Raw genomic sequence first — 13,131 nt, 5'->3', positions numbered from 1 at the left:
AGGCAAGAAGAGGCCCTCTCAGATCTACTGTAGCTAATTAAGGTACTGTCCTGTGGGGCATGTTTTTTCGTTTGTTTTGAGAGAGTGCGGTGGCACAATCTCGGCTCACTGCAACCTTTGCCTCCCTGGCTCAAGTGATTCTTGTGCCTCAGCCTCCCGAGTAGCTAGGACTACAGGCGTGCACCACATCTAGCTAATTTTTGTATTTTTAGTAGAGACGGGGTTTCACCATGATGGCCAGGCAGGTTTTGAACTCCTGTTCTCAAGTGATCCACCCACCTCACCCTCCCAAAGTGCTGGGATTACAGGCGTGAGTCGCCATGCCCAGCAAAGAAGTATGTTTCTCAAGAAGTGAAAGGCCAAGGGTCACTTCACCAGGCTTTTTCTGAACTTCCAGCTCCATTAACATCCTGATCTGAACAACCAACCCCTTGCCTTCACCAAGAAGATGGAATGTTTCATGGACACAGTCCCTGTCCCCAAACCCCTCCTTTTCAAGGGGCCTCTGGTCGTCCAGGGCACTGTTCCGGAGGTGCTGTGCCTGCTGCTCCCGCTTTGTTTCCACATCATCTACCACAACCAGCCGAAGCAGGGTGCAAAGGAGAGGGCACCCAGGCAGCAAGACACAGTGCACTCCACGAGATTAGGCTGGTCCCATTTCCCCAGGGGCGCCTGCAGATGTGTCACTCTGTCGCTCTGCTTCTGTGGCCACAGACATGAGGAGCAGAGAGGCTGTGGTGTGCAGGGACCCTCAGTCACGGATGCGGAGCTGGTAGAGGTGAGAAAATGCAGACTTCCGGATCCAGCGGAAGAGCTGGGCCAGCTTGTAGAGGAAGGGCAGGGAGGAAGGGGAAGCTGCAGGGCAGAGGGAGACTACAGTGAACGTCCCACCCCTCTCGCCTGTCACTCTGCCATCTCCCACCCTGGGAGACTCCACTACCAATTACGCATAGTTGGTTTTGTTTTGTTTTTTTAGAGATAGGGTCTCGCTCTGTCGCCTAGGCTAGAGTAAAGTGCAATCTGTGTACGGCTCACTGCAGCCTCAATCTCGGGGGCTCATGCGATCCTCAGCCTGCAGGCGCAGGTTCTCCTCCCCTCAGCATCATCGCTCCAGTGAGTTGGGCCTGCTGCTGAGGGTCAGGGCCACTGGGCCAGGCCCTTCTGAGGCAGCCTTGGAAAGAGCAGGCTGCTTGTCCTCATGCCATCCCCACTAGGAGACCAGGGTTTACGAGACTAAAGGGCTTACGGGAACCATAAAGAATCATAAAGAATTTCTAAATCTGTATCAGCCAGGAGGTGGCCAGGGATGAACGCTGATGATACTGAGCATTCCGAGAGCTAACTTGTGACTTCTTTGTAAAGCAAACAGAGCCATCCACAGGGGATCCCTGCTCAGTGTTCAGCAGACGGGTTAGAAGGACAACTCTGAGCTATGTGAAGGAAACCATGCTGGCCGGGCATGGTGGCTCATGCCTATAATCCCAGCACTGTGGGAGGCTGAGGTGAGAGGATCACTTAAGGCCAGAAGTTGGAGACCAGCCTGGCAAACATGGCGAAACCCCATCTCTACTAAAAATACAAAATGTAGCCGGGCATGGTGGTGTGTGCCTGTAATCCCAGCTACTTGGGAGACTGAGGCAGGAGAATCTCTTGAACCCAGGAGGCGGAGGTTGCGTTAAGCCGAGATCACGCCACTGCAACCTGGGCAACAGAGCAAGACTGTCTCAAAAATAAAAATAAAAAATTAGCCGGGCATGGAGGCACATGCCTGTAGTCCCAGTTACTTGGGAGGCTGAGGAGAGAAGATCGCTTGAGCCTAGGAGACAGAGGTTGCAGTGAGCCAAGATCACGCCGGTGCACTCCAGCCTGGGCAACAGAGAAAGACCCTGTCTCAAAAACTAAATAAATAAAATAAAATAAAATAAAAATAAAAATAAATAAATAAATATTTTAAAAAGCTCACTGAATAAGAGAAAGAGAAATGGGGAAACAGGGAAAATCTAAAGACTAAGTTAACAAATGGCACTTCTCAAAATAGACAAACCATTTGAAGGGACCAGTATAAGGGTTTCTGATTTCCTCTTAAATTTTCAAACTTATTTAATCATATTCTAAGTCTAAATTCATGAGAGGAGTAGAGATTAGAACACAATTCACACCGAGTAACACAAAAAAATCTAAAAGAGCAAGTGCCCAAGTTTGGCTTCATGCACCTGAGGGGTCAATCCTCAGGAAATAACCAGGGTTGTTCCCAAATATCACTTAGGGAGCTCATTCCTTCTTCACAGCAAGGCAGAAAACAGAATAATCACCCAAATGTTCAATAATAGGGGTTGTTAAATTACTTAGGGGCATTCCTGTGAACTGGAATAGTTAGCGATTTAAGGCCATGCTTGAAAGCATATGTGTGACACGTAACTGCCTACAATCTCTATATCCACGGAAAAAGACTGAAAGCACAGCAGAGTAGAAGATTTCTATGCCCTTCTTTACACTTTTCTCTATTTTCTACATTTTTTTTTCTTTTCTGAGACAGAGTTTCGCTCTTGTCGCCCAGGCTGGAGGGCAACGGCGCAATCTTGGCTCACTGCAACCTCCGCCTCCTGGGTTCAAGCAATGCTCCCTGCCTCAGCCTCCCCAGTTGCTGGGATTACAGGCACGCACCACCACACCCGGCTAATTTTTGTATTTTTAGTAGAGACGGGGTTTCACCATGTTGGCCAGGCTGTTCTCGAACTCCTGACCTCAGGTGATTCACCCGCCTCGGCCTCCCAAAATGCTGGGATTACAGGCGTGAGCCACCATGTCCGGCCTATTTTCCACATTTTCTAAAATGTATGAGTTTTTCATTTACAACTTGCTCTGAATTAACACTTCATTAGACATTAATACTTGAATTAATACTTTCGTAGACATTCTGATGAGCGGAAGTTTTTTTTGTTTTTTGTTTTTTTTTTGAGACAGAGTCTCGCTCTATTGCCCAGGCTGGAGTGCAGCAGTGCAATTTGGCTCACTGCAACCTCCGCCTCCCAGGTTCAAGCTATTCTCCTGCCTCAACCTCCCAAGTAGCTGGGACGACAGGCACGTGCCACTACGCCTGGCTAATTTTTTTTGTATCTTTGGTAGAGATGGGGTTTTACCATGTTGACCAGGCTGGTCTCGATCTCCTGACCTTGTGATCTGCCTGCCTCGGCCTCCCAAAGTGCTGGGATTACAGGCGTGAGCCACTGCGCCTGGCCAAGAGGAAGTTTTTTTAAATTCTGAGGTTCTAGTCAGAGTTCAGCCCTAGAAAAAGTGGAGGGCTATGACTCAGTCCATGTTCAGGAGTCAGCAGGGCCAAGTGGACTTTCTCCAGGCTGCTCTCATAGACTCCAGAACTGGCCTCTCCTTCTGGGTGGGGCTGGCTCATGCCCAGTCTGGCAATTCCTCCTTGTGGAACAGACTCAGGGGAAATGTCATAGGACAGAGTCCTCTCCCCAGTAGGACTCTGACAAACACCCACTCAATGCCCAGCCCTGGCAACAACGCCTTCCCAGGAAGGACGCGGGAGAGTCTCCACCACTTACCTGGATCAAACCTCACCACCAGGAGACAGAGGATCAAGGCAGCCAGGAGGCTCTTTTTGAAGGGCAGAGAAAAGAAGTGGCTCACCGCAGAGTCCCAAAGCTGGCGAACCAACATCGGTAGTGACAGGAACTTGTGGGAGACAGAGCCTGGCCAGGGAGACAGAGCACGGCTTCAGGGATGTCATGGGAATCAGCTTCCCTGACCCTGACCTCTGTGCTTGCTTCTAAGAGCTGAGCAGGCCAGGCGCGGTGGCTCACGCCTGTAATCCCAGCACTCTAGGAGGCCAAGGCGGGCAGGAGTTCAAGACCAGCCTAGCTAACATGGTGAAACCCCGTTTCTACTAAAAATACAAAAAATTAGCCAGGCGTGGTGGTGTGTGCCTGTAGTCCCAGCTACTTGGGAGGCTGAGGCACGAGAATCACTTGAATCTGGGAGGTGGAGGCTACAGTATGCCAAGATCGTGCCATTGTACTCCAGCTTGGGCAGCAAGAGTGAAACTCCGTCTCAAAAAAAAAAAAAAAAAAAAGAGCTGAGCAAAAGGGTACTAAGTATTGGCTAAAGCCTTCATACCTTAACTGCAGATACTCTTGCAAATCTCATGAATATAAATTGTTTTCCTCGTGTTTATTACTTATTTTGACTATATATTATTTACTATATTGAATGCATCTTTGTAAAAGTTTTTTAAAACCTTTCAGAACCTTTTAGGCCGGGCACGGTGGCTCACGCCAGTAATCCCAGCACTTTGGGAGGCCAAGGCAGCCAGATCACGAGGTCAGGAGATCGAGACCTTCCTGGCTAACACGGTGAAACCCCGTCTCTACTAAAAATACAAAAATTAGCCAGGCATGGTGGCGGGCACCTGTAGTCCCAGCTACTCGGGAGGCTGAGGCAGGAGAATGACGTGAACCGGGGAGGTGGAGCTTGCAGTGAGCTGAGATCGCATCACTGCACTCCCGCTTGGGCGACAGAGCGAGACTCCATCTCAAAAAAAAAAAAAAAAAAAAAAAGAGAGAGATGGTGACTTTCTGTCCTTGGAAGTATTCACAACTAGACTAGATCTTCACTCAAGGAAAAGGGCAGAAAAGATTCAGGGACCAGGAAAGGGTCTGCAAATTAGTTTCTTATATTCCTTTGGCTATCCCAGCAAATCTCAGCTGTGTCTGTACTGGGGCCAGCATTTAAAGGAGGAAGGACATCCCACCCAGACCAGTATGGTGAAGCAAGAGACCTCATCAGAGGACTCCAATGGGAAAATGACTTTCAAAAGACAAGTCAAGGTCCCAAGACCCAGCAACACCTTCCCATGTGGAGATTCTCCTTCCACTGCCAACTTCAGAGGGTCTGGCCTTCACTTTGTTAAGCAACTCAACAGGCCTCTTATTCTGTGATTCAAGAGTTATTCACACAAAGAACTGCTTCTAAGCTCCCAGGAGTTTCACGACAGACCCCGAGGTACAGTGCAAGCCCACAAGTCCACTTTACAGAGGTCACAGAGGGATAATGTCCTACCTTCCTGGTTTGGCTTCTGGGCCTCCTCAGAGCCTGAGCGTTCCTGTTTCTGCTGCTGCCTCGCTGTGTGAATGGCCTGAAGTACATCCAGTCGCCGCTCCTCACCAAAGGCTTCAGAGCCCACCACTAGCTCCTCAGCCTCCGATAAGCAGCCCAGAGGCAGCAGCACCCGCTGCACGTGAAATTCTGCCAAGGCTCCATATTCTGGAAGGTTTTGGTTGGCTGGGTCTTGGAGCCAGGCACCCACCACATCCAGCACAGCTCCAGGCTCTTGCATTTTGCTGTATAAAAGAATGCTGCAGTCCCCAAAAAACCCAATCCCAACAAAAGAAGAGTCAGTGCTCAATGATTGGTTCATTTCCCATGACCACTATGCTTCTCCTATCCAGCCCCTCCTCACTGTGTCCTCGAGCCCCTTCCGATGAAATGATGATGCTCATGGGAATTCCCCATGACACACCCATCACTAACAGCATACTCAGTGGGAAAAGCTGAAAGCCTTTCCTCTAAGATCAGGAGCAAGACAAAGATGCCTACTTTGACTGTTTTTATTCAACATAGTACTGGAGGTCATAGCCAGAGCAATCAGGCAACAGAAAGAAATAAAAGGTATCCAAATTGGAAAGAAGGAAGTCAAGTTATCCCTGTTTGCAGACAGAACTAATAAACGGATTCAGTAAAGTTGTGGGATACAAAAATCAATGTACAAAAAACAGCGTTTCTATACGCGATAGTGAACCATTGGAAAAGAGATCAAGAAAATAATTCCATTTACAATAGCTACCAAAAAAATAAGATACCTAGGAATAAATTAAACCAAGCTGGTAAAAGATCTCTACACTGAAAACTATAAAACATTGATGAAAGAAGTTGAAGGGGACACACAAAAAATGGAAAGATATCCCGTGTTCATTCACAGATTGGAAGAATATTATTAAAATACCCAAAGCAATTTATAGATTTATTGCAATCTCTACCAAAACACCAATGGCATTCTTCACAGAAACAGAAAAAACAATCCTGAAATTCGTATGGAACCACAAAAGACCCCAAATGGCTAAAGCAGTTGTGAGCAAAAAGAACAAAGCTGGAGGTATCATATTACCTGACTTCAAACTATACTACACAAAGCTATAATAGTAACCACAACAGCATGGTATGGCATAAAAACAGACAAAATAGAACAGAACAGAGAGCCCAGAAATAAATTCATGCACCTACAGCCAATTGATTTTCAACAAAGGTGCCAAGAACACACACAGGGGAAAAGACAGTCGCTTTAATAAATGGTGCTGGGAAAATCGGATATCCATATGCAGGAGACCAGACCTCTACTTTTCCCCACATACAAAAATTAACTCAAAATGGATTCAAGACTTAAATGTAAAATCCAAAACTATGAAACTACTAGAAGAAAGCATAGGAGAAGTGCCTCACAACACGGCTGGGCAAGCGTTTTTTTCAATAAGACCTTAAAAGCACTGGTAACAAAAGCAAAACTGGACAAATGAAATTACATCAAACTAAAAACTTCTGCACAGCAAAGGAAGCAATTAAGAGTGAAGAAACAACCTACAGAATGGGGGAAAATATTTGCAAACTATCCATCTGACAAAGAGTTAATATCCAGAATATGTCAGGAACTTAACAGCAGAAAAAAAAAAAACCCTGATTTAAAAGGGAAAAAGACCTCAATAGACATTTCTCAGAAGAAGACGTACCATGGCCAACAGGTATATGAAAAAATGCTCAACACCACTAATCATCAGGGAAATGCCAATCAAAACCACAATGAGACACCAGCTTGCTCCAGTTAGAACAGCTCTTATCAAAAAGACAAAAGAAAACGAGTGTTAGTGAGGGTGAGGATGTGGAGAAAGGCAGCACTTACACACTGTTGGTGGGACTATAAATTACTACAGCCATTATGGAAAACAGAATGCAGGTTCCTTTAAAAAATTCAAAATAGGAAAGACGGCACTTCCTTAAGTGGTGGCAAGTGCTGAGAGAATGCCATGAAGGCCTTGGGCACACTGAGAGAGTATTTGCTGCCTGCCCACTCCCAAATGCCACATGCTGCCCCTCTACTGCCAGCGAATCTCTGCACCTAAGCAAGTTGTTGCCAAGTCCCACTTCTGGTACTTTGTATCTCAACTAAAGAAGATGAAGTCTTGGCCAGGTGCGGGGGCTCACGCCTGTAGTCCCAGCACTTTGGGAGGCCAAGGTGGGCGGATCATGAGGTTGGGAGTTCGAGACCAGCCTGACCAACACAGTGAAACCCCGTCTCTACTAAAAATACAAAAAATTAGCTGGGCATGGTGGCAGGCACCTGTAATCCCAGCTACTAGGGAGGCTGAGGCAGGATAATCACTTAAACCCAGGAGGCAGAGGTTGCGGTGAGCCGTGATCACGCCATTGCACTCCAGCCCGGGCAACAGTGTAAGAATCCGTCTCAAAAAAAAAGAAGATGAAGTCTTCAGGGGCAAGTGTCTACTGGGCAGGTGTTCCAGAAATCCCCCTGCAAGTGAAGAACTTTGGCATTTGGCTACACTACGATGCCTACTGCAGCATCCACAATATGAACGCAGAATAGCAGGAGCTGACCACCGTGGGTGCTGTCACCTAGTGCTACCAAGATGAGCACCCAGCACTGTGACCGGGGCCTACACCATCCAGATCATGAAGGTGGAGGGGACTGCAGCCAGCAAGTGCCACCAGCCGACAGTCAAGCAGTTCCGCAATTCCAAGATCAAGTTCCTGCTGCCCTACCAGGTCCTGTGTCTTCAGCACAAGCCACACTCCAACAACAAGAGTCCCAACGCCTTCTTCTAAGTACAGGGAACTCTCACCGAGTGTCATCAAAATAAACTCAAGAATGCCCAGGTGAGAAAAATAAAAATAGAACTACCACATGATCTAGCAATCCATTATCTCCCCTGTTTAATGCAGCACCATTCACAACAGCCAAGATATGGAATCAACCTAAGTGTCCAACAACAGAGGAATGGATAAAGTGTGTGTGTGTATATATGTGTGTATATATACAAACACACACACACACACACATATATGTATAAAATGGAATACTATATAGCCATAAAAAAGGATGAAATCTTGTCATTCATGACAACACAGGTGGACCTGGGGGACATCATGTTAAGTGAAATAAGCCAGGCAGAGAAAGATAAATACTACATGATTTCACTCATGTGAATCTTTAAAAAAAAAAAAAAAAAAAGTTGATATCATAGAAGCAGACAGTAGAACAGTGGTTACCAGAGACTGGGAAAGGAAGAAAGAAAAGGAAGACCAAAAGAAGTTTGTCAATGGGTACAAAGTTAATGGGATAGGAGGAATAAGTTGTGGTGTTCTATTGCACGGTAGGGTGGTTATGGTTAACAGTAAGGTATTGTATATTATAAAATAGCTGGAAGAGAGGCTTTTGAATGTTCTTGTCACAAACAAATGATAAATGCATGAGGTGACGGATATGCTAACTACCCTGATTTGATCATTATACAACATATACACAGCATATATTGAAATGTCAAATTTACCCCATAAATATGTACAATTACAAGTGTCAATTTTAAAAACTTTGTTTTTTTTTTTTTTTTGGCCGGGGGCGGTGGCTCACGCCTGTAATCCCAGCACTTTGGGAGGCCGAGGCAGGTGGATCACCATGTCAGGAGATCGAGACCATCATGGCTAACACAGTGAAATCCCGTCTCTACTTAAAATACAAAAAAATTAGCCGGACATGGTGGCGGGCACCTGTAGTCCCAGCTACTTGGGAGGCTGAGGCAGGAGAATGGCGTGAACCCAGGAGGTGGAGCTTGCAGTGAGCGGAGATCGTGCCACTGCACTCCAACCTGGGTGACAGGGTGAGACTCCGTCTCAAAAAACAAAACGAAACAAAACAAAATTTTTTTTTTTAAGAATTAGGAATTCCTAGGACGTAGCAAGCTGCTCTTTCAGCTCTGTCCACTCTGTCATCCCACGTCGCTCCTATTCCCTGTTCCCTCCCTTCTTTGTATCTATTCTACTCCTAAATTCCTCCTCCCTTATTCTTTATTGCTATGTATGGAAGTCTGGAAAAAAAAGTGAAGGGAAAGAATCAGATCTGGAGGGCAATAGTAGGGAAGGGGAAAAGAGTAGGTATTAGGCCCTGATTTAGGAGAGGAGATGAAAATCCTCTCGTTTCTGAACCGATGTGATGAGTCAGCAAAGAAGACTTACCACAGCTCCAGGACTTTGGGGGGTAGCTTTTCAGGGACCTGGTAATACTGAAGGACCCAGGAGAGGACTTCTTGCCACCGATCCATTTCTGCCAGGGCCTGGATCCCCACAACACACAGGGAGCACTTCACCTCCAAGGAGCTGTCAGCAGGAAAACCAATTTCAGTTAGAAGTGGTTCCCCTCCATTTCCACTCCCACCTCCACCTCGGGACTGTTCCTCTCCAGCTCCCAACTCAGCAGCCCTCATCTCTCTCATCCCTGTTAGTATTTAGATGGGCTTCACAATTGGTCTCATGGGCTGCCCTTTCCCCCAAGAACTAAAAGTTCCTGTAACCCTCTTTCAAGAGGCAAGTCAGCTGTTGCTCAACATTCATCTTTGTATCCAGGTGAAATCAGATTTAAATGAAGCGGAAGGGTAATCCTGAGGGGAAATAACACACAGCACCGGTTTGTGGGTGAAAAGAGAGCTGGAACTAAGAGTTTGCTCCGTGAACAAATGGGTTTGGAGCAAGGTTTCTGGCTGAGTGGAGGTATAGACTCCACAGACGGCTAAAAGGCACCACCTAGTAAGGTTCCTCCAGACACCCAGAAGCAAAGCCTTCTGCATTCACTGAAATGAGCTCCCACCCAGTCCCCTAAAACACAGCCAGGGCTCTCCAGATCATCCTTTGCGGTCAACTTTAGCTATTCTACCTACCACCTCCCTAGCGTGGCCTAACCCAACTTTACAATGCAAAGAAATGACGCCCTCACCTGCCAGACAAGGCTGGTGGCATTAGAAAGAGCAATGCAAGCCCAAGGTTTTTTTCTCCGGATTTTCTTTTTCTTCTTTTTAGTAGAGAAGAGGGCTCATTATGTTACCCAGGCTGGTCTCGAACTCCTGGGCTCAAGCAATCCTCCTGCCTCGGCCTCCCAAAGTGCTGGGATTACAGGCGTAAACCCCAGCTTCCGGCCCTGAATTAATTCTTTAATCCAGTCCTCTAATTGGACCAGAACACTGCTCCTGCCATGTCCCCCATTCCCCATCATCAGCCAAGGTCAGGAATAAACAACCTTGGGCGGGGTGGGGGGGGCGCGGAGGTACCTGGGAGAGGACTTTTACCACCTGCTTACTGACGTAACTTAGCACTTAATACACATTCAGCCTTCCCATCATGCCATTCTACCCTGGAACAAGGAGCAAATAATTGGCTGTGGGTTCCCCGATAAGCTTTTGTTACACGACTTCCCTCCTCTGTAGAATGGGCACACGATGAGCGACCACCCTCTCGGAGACAAACCACTGATGAAAGCGAGGTGTAAAGCTCCTTGTGGGCAATCTGGGAAGGACAGAACTCCTGAGACCTTGAGCCCCACCACAAGAGCACCCGGATATCGGTTCATTTCCGAGCCCAGCACGTACGTGCCCGCGGGTTCCTCTGCCACGGCGTGGTTGGCCAGACTCTGCCAGGCCCGCTCGCAGGTCTCCAGCGCCGCCCGGAAGTCCAGGTGCACCACCAGGAGGTCGGCCGCCTCCTCCAGAAGGTCCACGGCCGGCGCCCGGGCCGGGACGGCGCGCACCGGCTCGCTGCTGCGCAGGGGTCCCCCGAGCCCCCTGAAGGGGGCTGCAGAGGTCGAGGAATCGCTCTTCATAACGAGTCCGGGCCCAAGGCCCAGGTCCTCAGACGTCGGAGTGACCGCCTCCCCCGAGGCTCCGGGATATCCCGAGGTGGCCTGGGCGAAGAAGGAGAGTCCTCATCTCTTTGCCCACACCCCTTCCCGAGGTCGGTTCCCCGATTAGGAAAAGGAAGGGGCCTATCTGAGGCAAAAGCTGGGCTCGCCTAGAGGCTGGGGAAGCAGTTTACACGTCGGATTTGCAGGATTCTTGCATCCCTGGAATACCTGGCCCTAGCTTTCCGGCCCCGCGACACGTGCAGGAACTGCCTCAGCTCCGGGCTCCTGGTTATGATCAAAGACTCTCACCTCGCCTCCCGGCAGCGGGCGCGGATATCTTTGCGCTCGCCCAGCCCCGCAGGCGCGCGGCGTCCCGGCGGCGCGGGGTACTCTAGGAGTTGTAGTTCCTCAGCTCTCGGCCCATCGCCTTCTGTAATGGAAGGAGCCTGGACAGTGCGGACTACAACCCCCAGCATGCCGCGCCCCGGAAGCCCCCCCAGTCCCGTGAGAAAACTGGTGCTACAGCTTCGGGGTGCAGAAGTCAAAACAAAACAAAACCGAAGCTTCCTTGTGAAATGGAGGGGTCCTCACTAACCAGTTCCAGCGGAGGCTAACGGAAGAAATGCCAGCAATGGATGTGCAGCTACATGCACGCTTTTAATCAGGGCTTCTGCGACGGTGGCGATCAGGGGATCTGTAATGTAATGTAATATAATGTAATGTAATGTAATGTCAAGGCTGACGCAGAGCTGATCAAACATTTTGGCAACCTTAGTCTTGAATTGATTCACACTTTCTCCGCGTTGCCTCCGAAGTTTGCTGTAGGGGAATTAATATTGCCTGGTGAGGATGAGGGACTTAGGGTGGAAACCTTCACAAGGACCACTGAGAATATGTTGGTCCCAAGGGCAATGTTCCAAAATGAATAGTGACCCCACCGAGGCGGAGTTGGGGGCGCTGAGCATAAGGGCCTCATTTTCTCACTGCTCTCTGCCCCACCCTGAATTTGCTGTTAGAAAACAACGTTAAATGCAGATACCAGTCCCACCTCCCCACTGTTGTCACTTCCAGTCTGTCTTTATATTTCTCCTTATCATTTATCACCATCTACATACCAATGTCTATATTTTACGTATTTTTATTGTCTATTTCCTTCCACTATGATATAAGCTCACAAAGGCAGACGTTTTTGTCTCCTTTGTTCACTGTGGGAACCCCAATGCCTTGAACAGTGCCTGTCATCTGTAGGTAGTCAAAAAGTATTTGTGGAATAAATGAATTCCTGGTTTCACTTTTATCTGGTTACAGGGTCCATACTTCTCTTTCCTCGGAGTCTGGTGGACTTGGTTCTGCCTCAGCTTCCCATGCAGACTTTTCTGCAAGAGAACAGAAAGCGCAGAAGATGGATGCGTGTATGTCTGGTGACAAGGGAAGGGGATGTATGATGTGAGCAGGTGCCTGTTTAATCTAATTTCTAGGAGAGCAAAGATTCTAGGGAAGCTTTGGAGTGAGTTCAAAGGGTAGAGAACTGGGGAGAAACTAAAGCCAAGAGGATCTAGTACAAATGTGGGAAGCTTGGCAAAGCCCGGGTGAAACAGAATATAATAATAAGTGTGATTAGTGGATCTGTTTAAAATCATTATTATAGTTACAATTTACCAAATACTCTGTTCCCAGTACTTTACTATAAAGTGCATTATGTACAGTATGGTTTTGTTTTTCACGATGTCCTTATCTTACATTGTGTAACTTGCTCATGGAATGACTGTGCATCCCCTGAATAGAAAACATAGTTAGTTCTGTCTCTGCAGAGCAGAGTAGGGCTCAATACACATCTTTGAGCCAAAAGAGCCTCGGTTTGACTGAGATTTTGTCACTTACTAGTTGTGTGACCTCGGCAATTTATTTAAATAAGCTCCGATTTCCTCACCTGTAAAATTGGGATAACAGTTTGTCCTTAGCTCCCAATGGCTGAGGAAAGAATTAAGTAATATTGCGCATAAAGCGCCATGCGCATTAAGCACTGAAAATGTGAGCCAGGCCTGGGAAGACAGAACATGCTCAGAAGTGGCCAGCTCTAAGCGGCTGCTGCCTGGAAAAGTCCCTTTCCTGAATGCCTAACAAATTTCTTGCTATTCCAAATTTGTCCAGGAGATGGA

The 13,131-nt window shown here is 47.7% G+C and overlaps 1 protein-coding gene across 1 annotated transcript; it reads right to left on the bottom strand.

Moving 5' to 3' along the window:
* Nucleotides 1-366: 366 nt before the first annotated feature.
* Nucleotides 367-11,334, bottom strand: PEX26 (peroxisomal biogenesis factor 26). Its single transcript, XM_032139675.2, is given in 7 exon segments — nt 367-807; nt 809-855; nt 3,567-3,713; nt 5,080-5,375; nt 9,319-9,459; nt 10,722-11,032; nt 11,282-11,334. Coding segments are annotated over 6 exon segments (1,098 nt in total). The 5' UTR covers nt 10,952-11,032; nt 11,282-11,334; the 3' UTR covers nt 367-570.
* Between the last annotated feature and the right edge of the window lie 1,797 nt (nt 11,335-13,131).

This window comes from Hylobates moloch, unplaced genomic scaffold (genome assembly GCF_009828535.3).
Source record: "Hylobates moloch isolate HMO894 unplaced genomic scaffold, HMol_V3 SCAFFOLD_19, whole genome shotgun sequence".
In the NCBI taxonomy this organism is placed as follows: Eukaryota; Metazoa; Chordata; class Mammalia; order Primates; family Hylobatidae; genus Hylobates; species Hylobates moloch.
Note: the sequence above shows the minus strand (reverse complement) of the source record. Positions and strands in the feature narration are given on the sequence as shown.